General features: G+C 38.2%; 1 protein-coding gene and 1 pseudogene across 4 annotated transcripts in view; one reads left to right on the forward strand and one right to left on the reverse strand.

Annotated features, from left to right (window-relative positions):
- SAMHD1 (SAM and HD domain containing deoxynucleoside triphosphate triphosphohydrolase 1) overlaps positions 1–18,105 on the forward strand; it is a 55,862-nt gene that overhangs the window by 18,427 nt on the left and 19,330 nt on the right. For 3 of the 4 annotated variants that reach the window (XM_045574917.1, XM_036419207.2, XM_036419206.2), the window contains exons 5-11: positions 977–1,092; positions 3,438–3,508; positions 4,561–4,716; positions 6,440–6,540; positions 7,401–7,509; positions 9,801–9,892; positions 11,447–11,562. In XM_045574917.1, coding sequence (XP_045430873.1) covers positions 977–1,092; positions 3,438–3,508; positions 4,561–4,716; positions 6,440–6,540; positions 7,401–7,509; positions 9,801–9,892; positions 11,447–11,562 — 761 coding nt within the window. The remainder of the gene's footprint in view (positions 1–976; positions 1,093–3,437; positions 3,509–4,560; positions 4,717–6,439; positions 6,541–7,400; positions 7,510–9,800; positions 9,893–11,446; positions 11,563–18,105) is intronic. The other variant, XM_036419208.2, reaches the window with a different exon arrangement.
- On the reverse strand, positions 13,908–14,681 carry LOC118707806 (annotated as a pseudogene).

The following is an 18,105-nucleotide window of genomic DNA, read 5'->3' on the forward strand; positions in this document are numbered from 1 at the left end:
CTTAAAGATCCTGCTTTCAGTTGTTTTGGATATATATACACAGAATTGGAGTTGTTGAATTATATGGCAATCTAGTTGTAAATTTTTAAAAAGTATGTTTTTGTTTATTTCAGAGAGTAAGGGAGAGGGAGAGAGAGATAGAAACATCAATGATGAGAGAGAATCACTGATCCGCTACCTCCTGCATGTCCCACCCTGGGGATTGAGCCCACAACCTAAGCATGTGCCCTGATAGGGAATTGAACCATGACCTCCTGGTTCATAGGTTGACACTCAACCACTGAGGCATGCCAATTGGGCTAGTTTTAATTTCTTTTTTAAATTAATTAATTAATTAATTATTACATTTTTTTAAATTAAATTATTATCTGTGTACATATTTTAACATTGTAGTTTTAATTTTTTGAGGAACCATCATATTATTTTACCTAGTGAAATGCATTATTATACATTTCCATTAACAGTACAAGGATTCCAATTTCCAGACTAACATTTGTTAGTAATTATTTTGTGGGTTTTTTTTTTTAATATATTTTATTGACTTTTTACAGAGAGGAAGAGAGAGTGATAGAGAGTTAGAAACATCGATGAGAGAGGATCATCAATCAGCTGCCTCTTGCATAGAACCTGGGACCTTTCAGTCTGCAGTCCGATGCTCTATCCACTGAGCCAATCCGGTTTTGGCTTGTTTTGTTTTTGAATAATAGCCATCCTAATGGGTGTGAGGCATTGTTTCATTGTGGTTTTGATTATTCATTTCCCTAATGATTCATGATGCTGAGCCAAGAGGTCCTGCTTTGGGGATTCTGTTTTTGCATTCCTATCCAGTTCCAAAACACACTCTTCTGTTAAGTTGCCTTAGAGATATATGACAACATTTGAGAAACATTAAAGTTCTTCAGGACAAAAATATAACTTGTAACTTCCAAACGAAAGAGTGACTTTTTTTGTTTTGTTTCATTTATTTGCTCTGCAGTGTAGGATATCTAGCAGGATGTCTAGTTCGAGAACTGAGTGAAAAACAACCAGAGCTGCAGATAAGTGAACGAGATATGCTTTGTGTTCAGATTGCTGGGCTTTGCCATGATCTTGGTAAGCTATACAAAAAGCCAAGGTTGTTATGAAAAACTATAATATGTTACCTCTCTTTGAAATTGAAAAATCCAACTAAACAAGAGAAATATGAAAGTTGTGTTTTAATTCTTTGGTTAACATTAATATAAATGCGCTACTGCATCTTCCTAGAATGATCCATAAGGCCAAGGGGTTGCTATTTTATTTTTTTATAGCTTTTCAGTGAATTTCCCATGTTAAACATAATTGCTATCTGGTTATAAGAAAGGAGTTTCTGATAGTGAGGTTTTTCTAGCTACTCTGCTTAAGATGATATGAATTTGATTATCTTTTGTCCTTGTTTTTTAAAAAAATACATATATTTTATTGATTTTTTTACAGAGAGGAAGAGAGAGTTAGAAACATTGATGAGAGAGAAACATCAATCAGCTGCCTCCTGCACCCCCTGCACTGGGGATGTACCTGCAACCAAAGTACATGCCCTTGACCGAAATCAAACCTGGGACCCTCTAGTCTGCAGGCTGATGCTCTATCCACTGAGCCAAACCAGTTAGGACTTATCCTTCTTGTTGAATAAGATTACCATTTTACCTTCAGTTAAAAAAATATATATTTTAAATATATTTTTATTGATTTCAGAGAGAAAGGGAGAGGGAGAGAGAGATAGAAACATCAATGATGAGAGAGAATAATTGATTGGCTGCCTCCTGCATACTACCCACTGGGGATGGAGCCTGCAACCCAGGCATGTGCCCTTGACTAGATTTGAACCTGGGGCCCTTCGGTCTGCAGGCTGACACTCTATCCATTGAGCCAAACTGACTAGAGCAAGACTATTCTTCTATCACAGGAGTTTTGCCTCATCCTTATAGTTTAGTCCTACCTATTGGAGGACTCTGAGAATTTGTGTGTGCCCTTAGAACAGAAAAGGGGAGATATATGTGTTTCAATAGTCAGATACTTACCTTTTAAATGTTTTTTATTGATTTCAGAGAGGCAGAGAGAGGTAGAAACATCAGTGATGAGAGAGAATCATTGATTGGCTGCCTTCTGCATGCCCCCCCCTTGATTCATAAATCAACCACTGAGCCACACCAGCCAGACCATCGCCAGATAACTTAAAGAGATAGGACACACTCTTCAGCATGTCCCTTTGGAGATTTTAGTAGGATTAAATTTGATAGATTCCTGGTATTTTAAGAGGGCATCATTGAGAAACCTTTGCCAGTCCCCAGGAGTCTGAGTACTACAGTAACAGGCCTTCATTGATGACATGCAAAAGGGCCCAGGGTTGGTCCAGATGGGCTCCCAGTCCAACAAAGTAATTCACTTCTACAGAAATTCTGATAATTCCAGAATTTGGTTTCACTTCAACCAAATTTCATATTACTAAATGTTGTAAAATGTTAAAATCACGATTAAGATAAACTTGTGATTTCCATTTTGATGGTTCATATCTTTGGTAAAAACCCAGAAAACAACCTCAACATGTATATATTTGTTCTAAATATATTATCTGCACTATAGAATTTACATAAAAATAGATCTTTTAAAGGATGAGCTTAATAAAATAAAGTGTTGATATTTTATTCCTGCATCCCAGGAATATATTTTTTTTTTTTTTTTACAGAGAGGAAGGGAGAGGGATAGAGAGTTAGAAACATCCATGAGAGAGAATCATCAATCAGCTGCCTCCTGCATATCCCCTACTGGGGATGTGCCTGCAGCCAAGGTACATGCCCTTGTCCGGAATCGAACCTGGGACCCTTCAGTTCATAGGCCGACGCTCTATCCACTGAGCCAAACTGGTTAGGGCAAAACTGCTATTTTAATGCAGATATTCCACCTGCAGTTGCCAAATGTTTTTTGCCATTAGCATTTCTTTAAGTTATACAAAATTGTCTTTTCATCAATTATGCGAGTTCTGGTGACTGAGAGACCCCTCTATAAAGAGCTTACTTTCTGCCCTAACTGGTTTGGCTCAGTGGATAGAGCGTTGGCTTCTGGACTGAAGGGTCCCGAGTTCAATTCCAGTCAAGGGCACATGCCTGGGTTGCAGGCTTGATCCCCAGTAAGGGGCATGCAGGAGGCAGTTGATCAATGATTCCCTCTTATCATTGATGTTTCTTTCTCCCTCTCCTTTCTGAAATTAATAAATATATATTAAAAGAATCATACTTTCCCATATGGTTCTGCTTCCTGTTCTCTTGTTTTTAGAAAATAGGAAGAAAGGATTTGCCCTTTCTGTGATATATTTGTACATTATTGATTTCTGTTGATACTCAAGGTAAAACTAAAACAATTTTAAAAAATCTACTTAGTTTTTATATTTTTCTTGTTCTAAGGCTGCTTTTGTTTTTAAGGTCATGGGCCATTTTCTCATACATTTGATGGAAGATTTATTCCACTTGCTCGCCAAGATAAAAAATGGAAGGTATGTGTTCACATATTCAATCGTCAATAAAATAAAGACTATTTCAGCAGCCATTGCTGTGTTATAGTATAATTCCTTCCCCATTACAGTTTTCAGGGTGCTTTTATATCTATGTTTTTATTTGATTCTCACAGTCTGTAAAGAAGGAATGATTATCTCCATTTTTGCAAGTGTACAGGAACTTGAAACACAGAGGTGTCTTGATATACCAAAAATTGTTAACTGGTAGAGCCAGCAGTAGAAAACCATGTTTCCTAGGGGCTAATTTAATCATGCTATTTCATCATGCTACCATAAAATAAAAAGAGGCCAACTCTGGTTTTCATTCATTTTGTATAGCCATGAAATAACTGATGGTAGCCAAGTTTAGTCAAAGATAAATATTTTTTTTAGAGAGAGAGAGAAAAAAGAGTAACCAGTTTGTTGTTTCACTTATTTATGCATTCATTAGTTGATTCTTGTATATGCCCTGACCAGGGATCAAACCCACAACCTTGGTATACCAGGAGATGCTCTAACTAACTGTGCTACCCAGACAGAACTCATCATATATATTCAATAGTCTATTTTTAATTAGGGATTTGCAGGTTCAATTCTGGCCTGGTTGGGCTGAATGTGGGAGGCATTCAATCTGTGTTTCTCTGTCTTTCCCCCTCTATCCCTTCCTTCCACTCTCTCTAAAAATCAATAGAAAAATTGGATGAGGATTGCCCGGCCAGTGTGTCTTAAGTGGTTGTGCATTGATTTATGAACCAAGAGGACACAGTCATTTCCTAGTTGTGGACTCATGGCGGGCAGGAGGCAACCGATTGATGATTCTCTTTCATTATTGATGTTTCTATCTCTCTGTCCCGCTCACTTCCTCTCTGAAATAAATAAATATATATATATATATTAAAAAATTGGGTGAGGATTAACAAAAAAAAATCTGTAAGACTATAACATTCAATAGAATCTTATCTCTGAATTACTTGAAATCAACAGTACTTTGGATAATCTGGGGTCTCTGTTGGTCTAAAGTTTATAACAGACCATATGCTGACTTTTCCTAGCATGAACAGGGCTCAGTTGATATGTTTGAGCACCTCATTAATTCTAATGATCTCAAACCCGTCATGGAACGCTATGGTCTCATCCCTGAAGATGATGTTATCTTTATCAAGGAACAAATTATAGGACCACCTAAAACACCAGTTAAAAAGCAATCGGTAAGTTTGTTTACAACTTAGTTTGAAATGACTCATGCTTTTCATCTAGTCTTTTCTTGATTCCTTCAGAGCTGTTTGAAGAGGAATATTGGGTTATTTTAGAGGGACTGAGTTAAGAGGTGGGAAAAATATTGAGGTATAAATACATACATAAGTTAAAATACATATATAAATATTTTATAATGAATATTGGATACAGTATTTTATTTAGAAGCCTAAAGTAACTTTGTTTGGGAAATGAAACAGTGTATGTTTTGTTTATCTGCCAAAACTAACTTATTTCACATATTTAGATTATAAAGACCTAGTTCAGAGGAAAATCTGTTTCCTTTTTGATCTTTTTATTATTACAAAGTAAGTTGAGAAATAATTTTTGCTCTTTTTTTAAGTTTTTTTTTTCACACACACACACACACACACACACACACACACACGCACACACACATCTACTTGTAAAATAGGTGAAATTTGTAGCAAATATCCTATTTGCAAAAAAATGGAGCTCCAAAAAGTCTTTGAATGATGCATATCACTTAGGGTAGATGTGTAACTACTTTAAAAGATAGTATTATTTTTATGTGTGAATGCAATCATTAGCATGTTAGAAACATTTTTACTAGATCATAATTGGATCTTATATTTTTAAAAACTTTGAAACCAAAAAAACAGAGCTTGCTTGTTGTTATGGGAAATGCAGTAGAGTTGGAATCCTTTCAATGGCACTAACTACTAAAGAGGTTTAGTATTAACAGGATATCATGCCGAAACCAGTTTGGCTCAGTGGCAGAGCGTCGGTCTGCAGACTGAAAGGTCCCAGGTTCGATTCTGGTTAAGGGCATGTACCTTGGTTGCGGGCACATCCCTGGTAGGGGGTGTGCAAGAGGCAGCTGGTCGATGTTTCTCTCTCATCTACGTTTCTAGCTCTCTATCCCTCTCTCCTCCTCTCTGTAAAAAAATCAATAAAATGTATTTAAAAAACAAAACAAACAAACAAAAAAACAGGATATCATACACCTTAGCATTTCTTTTCTCTACTAATTTAGGAATTAAATGGAAAGAACCTTCTAAATTATTTCACGTTCTCATTCAAGTATCTATTTATAATATTCAGATTAATATAGTTGCTTTGCTTTGCTTGTATATAAATTTGGTTCTTATCCTAAAACTTTTATTTTTTATTTTTTTTATTGATGAAGGTATTATATATGTGTCCTTATCCCCCCATTACTCTGGCCCCCTCCCTGCTCATGCCCTCACCCTCCTGGTGTCTGTATCCATTGGTTATGCTTATACGCATGTATACAAATCCTTTGGTTGATCTCTCCCTCTTACCCCCACCTTCCTCTTCTTCTGAGATTCGATGGTCTGATCAATGCTTCTCTGTCTCTGGATCTGGGTTTTTTGTTTTTGTTTTGTTTTGTTTTTTTGTTAATCCTCATTCAAGGATATTTTCCCATTGATTTTTAGAGAGAGTAGAAAGGAAAGGGGGAGACAGAGAGAAACATCAATGTGAGAGAGATATTCAATACAACGATTGATTTGTTGCCTCCTGCATGCACCATGACCAGGACTGAGAAACCTGCAACCAAGGTATGTGCCCTTGACCAGAATCGAACCCAGAACTCTTCAGTCTTCAGGCTGACACTCTATCCACTGAGCCAAACTGGCTACACTGGGTCTGTTTTTTATCCTAAAACTTTGAATGATTTTTCTTGTCTTTTAGTGGCCATATAAAGGCCGTCCTAAAGAGAAAAGCTTCCTTTATGAGATAGTGGCCAATAAAAGAAATGGCATTGATGTGGACAAATGGGATTATTTTGCCAGGTATGTACTGAACACTCCAGAGAGAAGTTTGTTAAAAATCTTTGTATGCCATATACTATACTTTAAATGTTAATAAAGGTTTTGGTTTTTTTCATACACACACACACACACACACACACACACACACACACACATATATATTTATTAGAGGTCCAGTGCACGAAATTCATGCACGGGGGTGGGGGTGTCCCTCAGCCCAGCCTGCACCCTCTCCAATCTGGGACCCCTTGAAGGATGTTCGACTGCCTGGCGGGATCGGGCCTAAACGGGCAGTTGTATATTCCTCTCACAATCTAGGACTGCTGGTTCCCAACCACTCACCCGCCTGCTTGCCTGATTGCTCCTAATTGCTTCTGCCTGCCAACCTGATCACCCCCTAACCACTCCCATGCCAGTCTGATTGATGCCTAACTGCTCCCCTGCCGGCCCGATTGCCCCTAACTGTCCTCCCCTGTCAACCTTGTCACCCTTAACTGTTCTCTCCTACAGGCCTGGTCACCCCGACTGCCCTCTCCTGCTGGCCTGGCCATCCCTAACTGCCCTTCCTTGCCAGCCTGGTTGCCCCCAACTGTCCTCCCCTGTAGTCCTGGTTGCCCCTAACTGTCTTCCCCTGCAGGCTTGATTGCCCACAATTGCCCTTCCCTGCCAGCCATCTTGTGGCGGCAGCCATCTTGTGTCCACAGGGGGGTGGCCATCTTGTGTATTGGAGTGATGGTCAATTTGCATATTACTCTTTTATTAGATAGGATTTTTATTTAAGTAAACAAATAAAATACTTGTATGAATATATTATTAACATTTAAAGTATAGTACATAATCTTGTTGAAGAATTTTATCTCTCTGCTTTGGAATCTTTCTAGGGACTGCCATCATCTTGGAATTCAAAATAGTTTTGATTATAAGCGCTTTCTTAAGTTTGCCCGTGTCTGTGAAGTAGATAATTCGAAGAATCTTTGTACTAGGGATGAGGTAAGCTATGTCAGAAGAACTATAAGGAAGATATAGTTCCTAGTTTGAAATCTAGAAATAACCATTCAATAATTTGGAAAAATCAGTATCTGGTAAATTGTCAATCTCTTTACTTCATGCTGAGCATTTATAAATATCTCAAGGTTCTTTCATTTGTACTATATTGTTAAATAATAAAATTACAATAGACACTTGTTGAATGTTGTGCTAGGCATTGTTTTAAGTGCTTTAGATAAATTAACTCAATCCTGACAACCCAATCAGATAGGTACTATTATTATTCCATTTAATATAAGGTGAGCAAACTGAAGCACAGAAAAGACATACAATTAATAAATGGCAGAACTAGAATTTTACTGCAGAAAATTTGGCTCAATTCTCATCCTTAATCATTGTTAGTGTTCCATTTAGTTAAAATACTAAAATCATTAGGTCTCTGCTAGGTTGGAGTCATATGACTAATATTGTATTATAAAAGTCTTTTTTTGAGAATGATGAGTATAAGAATAATAATACCTAATTTTCAGAGTCATTGGGAAGATTAAAAAATAAATTATATGTAAGATACCTAAAACAGAACCTGCCGCAGAGTTAATACGCATACTAGGTGTACCAGTTAATAATGTGGATTTTGTAATAAAAGAAAACAGGATAATTTCAAGAGAAACATCAAAAGTGCTTTATTCAAAGTAATGTCCATAGCTAGCTATACATTTCCCCCATCTTCAGATAATTTGTGGATACTGTCCCAATAGAATTTTTCTTGTTTTGAGGCAAACCATTCAGAGACCCAATTTTCCACTTATTCTTTTTTTTTAATTTTTTAAAATGTTTTTTTTATTGATTTTTCACAGAGAGGAAGAGAGAGGGATAGTCAGAAACATTGATGAGAGAGAACCATCAATCAGCTGCCTCCTGCACACCCCCCACTGGGGACGCACCCGCAACCAAGATACATGCCCTTGACCGGAATCGAACCTGGGGCCCTTCAGTCCACAGACCAACACTCGATCCACTGAGCCAAACCGGTTTCGACTCCACTTATTCTTATGTTTTGAAGTGCTTCTCAGAAAGCGTGTGTATAATCAATTGGAACAAGTGGTCATCTGAAGGAGCAAAGTCTGGTGAATATGGCAGATGGGTTAGTACTTCCTAGGCAAGATCTTTTAATGTGTTTTTAATTGGTTTTGATGTATGTGATGGTGAGTCATCACGAAGCAAAATTACTTTGCCGCATCTTCTGGTACATTCTGGTCGTTTAACTATCAAAGTGTGGTTCAAATTGATTTTTTGTTGTCGGTAGCAATTGGTATTGACAGTTTCACCTGGTTTTAGAAGCTGATAATACACCACACCTTCCTGATCCTACCAAACGCAGAGCATTGTCTTCTTTCTGAAGCGATTTGGCCTTGCAGTTGATGTTGATGGTTGATCTGGATCAACACATGATTTTGTGCATTCTCAAAATAAATCCACTTTCCATCGCCAGTCACAATTCGATGCAAAAAAGACTTCCTTTTGTGCTGCTGAAGCAACATTTTACTGATGATTTTTCAGTTTTCCACCCATTTCCCTTCCTTTAAAATCTTTCCCATTGCTTATAAATGAATGGAAATTGTTTAATGAGCAACATTTAATCTTTCTGCAAGATGTTTTTGAGTTTGACATGCATCTTCATCCAATAATGCTTGTAATTGTTAGTCTTCAAACTTTTTCGGTTGACCTGGACATTTTGTCTTTCACATCGAAATCATCACTTTTAAAGTGTTTAAGCCAGTATTCACAAATATCTTGAGATGGAGCATGTTCACCATAAGCTTCCCTGTAGTATTTGATAACTTTTTCTTCAAAATTAATGAATTAAAACTTCCCACAAATGCTCTTTTTTTGGTATGAAATTCGACATTTTTAAGCGTAAGAGTATCTATGATGTTAACACCTTCAGCAAATTTGACATACGAAGTTTTGAAGCTTGTCTATACAACAAAATAGCATATATGTATACCAAATCAACATATGTGTAACTCCATTTATTGAAAGAAATCCGCATTATTAACTGGTACACCTAGTAATAGATTTTGGTTACTAAGAATGAAAGTTACAAACCAAAAATGATAGTTTGACTCATTTGCCTTGCTATTTTTAAGTGGGCTCAGAGATTTTAATGAGTTTTCCTAGGGCCTAGCCTTCGTGTCTGCCACCATCCCTTTTTCTTGTTTTATATACTTCTCTACTAACAGGGGTAACATAATCAGATTCTTCATTAATATTTATTTCATATTTTCCTGCAGGAGATTGGGAATCTGTATGACATGTTCCATACACGCGCCTCTTTACACCGTAGAGCTTATCAGCACAAAGTTGGCAACGTCATTGATATGATGTGAGAAATTTGATTGTTATTTCCCTATAAAAATCTCTGTGAAGCTTGTTCTAGAATATCATACATGGATCAATTTGAGATTTCTAGACAAATTCAAGAGAATTTTAAGTTACTAAATCTTAAAACAAAACTGGCGTTAAGTAAACTTAGGAGGAGGAAGAGTTGTACAATAGCTAACGGGGATAGATGAAGGACAGAAAAGCTGGCTTACGCTAAATATGAGGAATTAATGTTGGAATGGCATAGGACCTCTGCACAGGCAGTGTACCAGATATTAGTTATCAAAGTGAGAGATGGGACGTGGATAATTGACTTTCTGAAATTAATGGTAAATATTAATTTTAAGAATTAAGATTCATGTCTTTCCTTACTATGTCAATTATTTATCAAAATTAGTAGCAAATAGTAAAACCAACAGCAATTTCACCTGATCCATTGCAGAAAAGTGCAGCCTAGACTCGGACTGGAAGACCTCATGAGGAGTTATCAAAAGTTGGGTGTTAGTCCATTTAACACCATGTCTCTAAAATGCCTTTAAATTGATGTGTGTTATAAGCCTTCATGTTTGTGTTGAGGAAATAGATTTTCTTTTTCTATTTGTTTCCCATCTTTTGTCATGAGCAGACTAGTTAGAAAATATTATCCTAGCCAAGACTGGTTTGGCTCAACGGATAGAGCGTCGGCTTGGGGACTGAAGGGTCTCGGGTTCGATTCCGGTCAAGGGCATGTACCTTGGTTGCGGGCACATCCCCAATAGGGGGTGTGCAAGAGGCAGCTGATCGATGACTCTTTCTCATCGATGTTTCTAACTCTCTATTTCTCTCCCTTTCTCTCTGTACAAAATCAATAAAAATTAAAAAAAATTAAAAAAAATATTATCCTATTTGTACAGTTGTTAGTTTGGTGGAAATTTTTGTTGTTGTTTTCGTTAGTTTTTTAAAAATACGTTTTAAAAATTATTTTATTATTGATTTTAGAGAGAGTGGGAGGTAAGAGAGAGAGAGAGAAAAAAAATTGACTTGAGATACATTGATCCATTGTTTCCCATACTCACCCTGACTGGGTATTGAACCTGTAATCTAGGTCTGTGCCCTGATCCTGGAACTGAACTTGTGACCCTTTGGTGCATGGGACGACACTCGAACCAACTGAGCCACACAGGCCAGGGGGTTAGTTTGTTGTTTTTAATTTCGAGTCAAAGAGATCAAGGTTCAAAGCCTGGTACTGCTTCTTTCTAACTTGGTAAAATAAACATTTGCTTAATTTCTGTATCTGTAAAATTAAGGCTAATTACTCATATCTATATTATTGTTAGAAAGATTAACTCAGACAGTGGATCTAATGCTCTGCCGTATGCCTACAACGCAGTAAACACAATAGCCCATAAGTCACAATGCACTTATTTAGTATGATTGAGTAACAGGTGTCTTTAAAACATCATGTCTCAAGATTTTATTTTCCTAAAATAGAAAGATTTTTTTTAACTTTAAGCAAGGCCTAAAGTACATATTTAAATTTTCTCATAAGCATAAATTTTTATTAAATGATCTTTAGGATTACAGATGCTTTCCTCAAAGCAGACCCCTACATAGAGATTGCAGGTACTGGAGGGAAAAAATGTCGTATTTCCACAGCAATTGATGACATGGAAGCCTTCACTAAGCTGACAGGTAAGAACTAGAAGGTAATATAGATTGGTCCATCTCAGATAAAATATACTCTGTCCCTGGATTGCAAATGGATTCTTTTTCAAACATTCCAATGGATTTAGCTTCCTAAGTGATTTTATACTTTTGGATATGAGTTTTATCTCTGCTTTGTACTAACAAGATAACTTCAATAAAAACCATTTAACTTCTCTGAACCATACATTCCTCATCTATAAAATAGGAGTAATAATACCTAACATATACTTTTGTTATAATGCTTAAATAATGCATAGCACTTAGTATGGTACATGACATATAAGAACTCAATATTTATGATTAATCTATACTGTAGCTGGACTAATAAATCAGACAAATGCCAAAAAACTGATTCACCCTTTTAACATTATTTTTGTTGCAAAACACAGTATGCCAAGAACATTTTTGCATACTTAACAAAAACAAAATCTGCAGCTTAGTGTGGGAGGAGAGAGGTGAAGGTGTCACAATTGGTTCTTTAATGTGTTAAAGTGTAGACTGCTAGATTCTTTCTGCAGCACACTGCCAGAGTGAAGCCTAAACCAGTTTCTCTCAAACATTCTTCATTTCCAACCTCTCGCAGCTTGATACTTTTGTAAAAATAGCATAAAAACGAATTACTAGGAAAATGTAATGGCCAGGGGGTTGGGGCAGGTGGGAGGAGAGATATACAAAATATAAGCCCAAATTTTTATTATTGAACTTGGCAGATTTACCATACATTTCAATAAATATAATTAAAAGAAACAGAATATAGGAAAAATTTTAAATAAAAAAATGTATATGTTGTTCTTTAAAAATATACTCCTAGTTCAATTCATAGAGTTTCTCTGACACTTATAACTTTTTAGTCATTTTCCAGTCATAACAATAAAAATTTAGAAGTAAAATAGTGATTCCCCATATTAAATGTATTTTTATACTGAGAACACTGTGTATATCAATATTTAAGGTTTATAATGTGACAAGTTTGCTTCTTGATTGTTAATTAATCTAGGCTGGATTGAAGACACAGTTAAGAGAATAAAATATATCTAAATTATCTCTATGTTTTGTTTTGATATATTATAGTAGATAAATTAGTCTTCCTTTGTTATATTGATGGTAATAAAAGAAGAGATTATAAAACTGTTTAGTAACCTGGAGATATTTATTTTTAACTTTTCATAATGAAGCAGGTGATGCTTTGTGTCATTTTTTAATCAATAATAACTTTATTTATTTTTTAATGTATTTTTTATTGTTGGTAGTATTACCGATATCTTCAATTTCCCCGTCCCTTTTACATCCTTCGTTCCAGCTTCTACCCACCCCCCAGGTCTTCACAACCCTATTGTCCATGTCCATGGGCTATGCATACATAAGTTCTTTGGTTTATGTCTTCTTTTCCCCAAAAAACCCCACATCAAGGTATGTCAGTCTGTTCCATGCCTCCATGCTTCAGGTCTTATTTTGTTGGTCAATTCATTTTATTCATTTGATTCCACAAATAAGTGAGATCATGTGATATTTGTCTTTCTCATATTGGCTTATTTCACTTAGCATAATATTTTCCAGGTCCATCCATGTTGTCTCAAAGGGTAAGAGATCCCTCTTTTTTATAGCTGCATAGTATTCCATAGTGTAAATGTCTTATAGCCTTTTTATCCATTTATCTATTGATGGACACTTGATGCTGCCATGAACATGGGGTGCATATATTCTTTCTGATTGGTGTTTTGGGTGTGTTTTTTTTTTAGGATATATTCTCAAAAGTGGGTTTGCTGAATCAAATGGAAGTTCCATTTTTTATTTTTTGAGGAAACTTCATATTGTTTTCCATAGTGGCTGCATCAATCTGCATTCCCACCAGCAGGGGACTAGTCTTCCCTTTTCTCCACATCCTCACCAACACGTGTTGTTTGTTGATTTTTTGACAATAGCCATTCTGATCAGTGTGAGGTGATACATCATTGTGGTTTTAATTTGCATTTCTCTGAGCATTTTTCATGTCTCTTGACCATTTTTATGTTCTCCTTGGAGAAATGTCTATTCAGGTCTTCTGCCCACTTTTTTAATTGGATTTTTTGTCTTCCTTTTGTTGAGTTGAATGGGAACTTTATATATTTTGGATATTAACCCCTTATCAGATGTATCTTTGGCAAATATGTTCTCCCATACAGTGGGCTCCCTTTTCATTTTGATGGTAGTTTCTTTTGCTGTGCAAAAGCTTCCTATTTTGATGTAGTCCTATTTGTTTAGTTTCTCCTTAGTTTCCTTTGCCCTAGGAAATGTATCGGTAAACAGATTGCTACATGAGATGTCTGAGATTTTACTGCCTATGTTCTCCTCTAAGATTGCAACCTTGGTGTTTCAACACATAGCACTCTTCTGAACACAAGGGTAGAAAGTAGGTCTATCAAGAACTGACAGCTCCTATCAGCAAACAAATACTGCGCATTTGTCTTCTTGTTTTGCAAGGGAGAGAGGAGCTGACTGGGCCTTTTTAATTGGGTGACAGAAATGTCACTTATGACGTGGTGCTCACGATGCTTCTCCCAGTCAGCTACTAACATCTTTGACAAAACTTTCTCTGAGACAGTGGCAGCCCCATGAACTTCAAATACCTTTGCATACACCACATTTGGGGGAGAGGAGGCTGACATCTTTCGTTATGAGCTTCACGGGCAGCAAGTCTAGCACCTGACAACTTTTCATCTTCCCATTGAAAAAAATTACAATCTTTTCTGTCCAGACAGGCCGGGTAGGCATAAAACCTCCCTGTGTCTCTTTCCCTTGGCTTACCTTTACAAACAAAGAATGGGTCCATGAAGGCACAAAGGAGCAGGGATGGCAGGGTAGGAAGAAAGCACTACTTTCACTCATGTGCTGCCCAGGCTGCTTGTGCTCCCCTCTGCCTCCTGGCTCCCAACCTGCCCCTGAGGGTCAGCATCTTCCTGTTGTCATCCCAAGAGCCCAGTCTGTACTATTGGTTGTTATTATTATTATTATTATTATTATTATGGTATTATATGTGTACATATCTTACCATCGCCCCCCCCTCCACTCCCATACATGCCCTGACCCACCAATGTTTTGCTCCCATTGGTTATGCTTATATGCATGCATACAAGTCCTTCAGTTGATCTCTTACCCCCACCTCTCCCTAACCTTCCCGCTGTAATTTGACAGTCTGTTTTTTTGTTTGTTTTTAAATATATATATATATTATTGATTTTTTACAGAGAGGAAGAGAGAGGGACAGAGAGCTAGAAACATCGATGACAGAGAAACATTGACCAGCTGCCTCCTGCATACCCTCTACTGGGGATGTGCCTGTAACCAAGGTACATGACCTTGACTGGAATTGAACCTGGGACCCTTCAGTCCACAGGCCGATGCTCTATCCACTGAGCCAACACCAGTTAGGAACATCAAGATTTTTTTAATATACTTGGGTGCTCCATTATTTGGTGCATATGTGATAGCAATCCCTTTAAGATTATGAAGTGGTTTGCTTTGTCTCCTGTTATAGCCTTTGTTTTGAAATCTATTTTGTCAGATATGAGTATTGCTACCCTAGTTTTTTTTTCCCCCCCTTTCCATTTGCATGGAATATATATTCTCCATCCTTCACTCTCATTCTATGTGTATCTTTTGTTCTGAGGTGGGTCTCTTGTACATAGCATATATTTGGTTCCTGACTTCTTGTTTAGTCACCCTATGTCTTTTGATTGGAGCATTTAATCCATTTACATTTAAGGTTATTATTGATAGGTTTTATTTATTGCCCTTTCTTTTCTTTTCTTTTTCCTCTAATAAATTTTTATTGTTCAGATTATTACAATTATTCTTCTTTTTCCCCCCCATAGCTCCCCTCCACCCGTTTCCCACCCCACAGTCCTCATCCTTAGGTGTATGATTTTTATTCAGTCTCTTCCCACACCCCAATACCCTTTTCTCCCCAAGAATTGTCAGTCCACTCCCTTTCTATGCCCCTGATCCTATTATATTCACCAATTTATTCTGTTCATCAGACTTTTTATTTACTTGATTTTTAGATTCACTTGTTGATAGATATGTAGTTATTGTCACTTGGTTGTTCATAATTTTTGTCTTTACCTTTTTCTTCTTCTTCCTTTTCTTAAAGAATACCCTTCAGTACCCTATCTAATAAAAGAGTAATGAGCAAATTAATCATCACTCCACTATACCCACAAGCCATGCCCACCAGCCAATCAGGAGTGAGTATGCAAATTAACCCCAACCAAGATGGCTGCAGTCACTGAGCGAGCAGGTGGGGGGCTTGGGTTTCCCCAATGATGGAGGAAGCAAAGCTTTCTGCACACCCTGGCCAGCCGATACATCCACTCCAGGCTACAAAGTTTCAATTATAGAAGATAAATAAAGCCCAACAGAAATGGCAGCAGCCACGGAGCTGGAAAGAGCAGGAGGCTAGGGTTGCCCCCAGCATTGGAGGAAGCCAAGTTTCCCCACACCCTGGCCAGACCAGGCTTTCGCTTAAGGCTACAAAGTTTCAATTATAGAAGGTAAATAAATCCCAGATACCAGGGCCTCCACTTGGGTCACAGTGGGGCAAGGCCACCTTGCAAACCACCACAGGTCCCTCGCCCAGGCTGCCCCACACCCCAAGAGAACCCCCATCCTGATCTGGGACACCCTTCAGAGCAAACCATCCAGCCCCCACCTGTTCACCAGGCTTCTATCCTATTTAATAGAAGATTAATATGCAAATTGACCATAACTCCAACACAAGATGGCTGCCCCCATGTGGTCAAAGATCCTGCCCCCATGTGGACACAAGATGGCCATCACACCAAAACCGATTTGGCTCAGTGGATAGAGTATTAGTCTGCGGACTGAAGGGTCCCAGGTTCAATTCCAGTCAAGCTCATGTACCTTGGTTGTGGGCACATCCCCAGTGGGGAGTGTGCAGGAGGCAGCTGGTCGATGTTTTTCTCTCATCAATGTTTTTAACTCTCTATCCCTCTCCCTTCCTCTCTATAAAAAATAAAATATATATTAAAAAAAAAAAAAAAGATGGCCACCACAAGATGGCCACCACAAGATGGCCAGCAGGGGAGGAGTGTTGGGAGGGATCAGGCCTGCAAGGGAGGGCAGTTGGGGGCAATCAAGCCTGCAGGGGAGTGCAGTTAGAGGTGATCAGGCCTGCAGAGGAGGGAATCTGGGGGTGACCAGGCCTGCAGGGAAGGGCAGTTGGGTTAGGGGAGGCCAAGCTTGCAAGGGAGGGCAGTTGGGGGCAATCAAGCCTGCAGGAGAGTACAGTTAGGGGTGATCAGGCCTGCAGAGGAGGGAATTTGGGGGTGACCAGGCCTGCAGGGAAGGGCAGTTGGGGGGGTGGGGACCAGGCCTGCAGGGGACTACAGTTAGGGGCAAACAGGCCTGCAGGGGATGGCAGTTAGGGGCAAACAGGCCTGCAGGGGACGGCAGTTAGGGGCAAACAGGCTGGCAGGTTAGTAGTTAGGCATCAATCAGGCTGGCAGGGTAGTGGTTAGAGGGTGATCAGATTGGCAGGCAGAAGAGGTTAGGAGAATCGGAAAGGCAGGCAGGCGAGCATTTGGGAGCCAGCAGTCCTGGATTGTGAGAGGGATGTCTGACCGTCAGTTTAGGCCCAACCCACTCAGGCCTAAATGGGCAGTTGAACATCCCTCAAGGGGTCCCAGATTGGAGAGCGTGCAGGCTAGGATGAGGGACACATTTCTGAGCATGAATTTCGTGCACCGGGCCTCTAGTTTCATATAATATTGGTTTGGCGGTGATGAATTTTTTTTTAGCTTTTTCTTATCTGTGAAGCTCTTAATCTGACCTTCAATTCTAAATGATAGCTTTGCTGGGTAGAGTAATATTGGTTGTAGGTTCTTGTTATTCATCACTTTGAATATTTCTTTCCACTCCCTTCTGGCCTGCATAGTTTCTGTTGAGAAATCAGCTGACAATTGTATGGGTACTGCCTTGTAGGTAACTGTTTTTCTCTTGCTGCTGTTAACATTCTCTCTTTGCCTTTTGCTCTTGGCATTTAAATTATGATGTGTCTTGGTGTGGTCCTCTTTGGATTCCTTTTGTTTGGGGTTCTGTGTGCTTCCTGGACTTGTAAGTCTATTTCTTTTACCAGGTAGGGGAAGTTTTCAGTCACTATTTTTTTCAAACAGTTTTTCAGTATCTTGCTCTCTCTTCTTCTGGCACCCCCATAATTCTGATGTTGGTATGCTTGAAGTTGTCCCAGAGGCTCCTCACACTGTCTTCATATTTTTGGATTCTTTTTTCTTTTTGCTTTTTCAGTTGGGTGTTTTTGCTTCTTCATATTTCAAATCTTTGACTTGATTCTTGCAATCCTCTAGTCTGCTTTTACTCTATGTATTTTTTATTTCAGTCAGTGTACACTTAATTTCTAGTTGATACTTTTTCATATCCTTGAGGGTCTCGTTAAGTTTATTGGCCTTTTCTCAGAAATTCTTGAAAAACCTTATAACCATGGCCCTGAACTCTACATCTAGTTGTTTGTTTTCC

Source organism: Pipistrellus kuhlii, unplaced genomic scaffold, assembly GCF_014108245.1.
Source record: "Pipistrellus kuhlii isolate mPipKuh1 unplaced genomic scaffold, mPipKuh1.p scaffold_m20_p_6, whole genome shotgun sequence".
NCBI lineage: Eukaryota > Metazoa > Chordata > Mammalia > Chiroptera > Vespertilionidae > Pipistrellus > Pipistrellus kuhlii.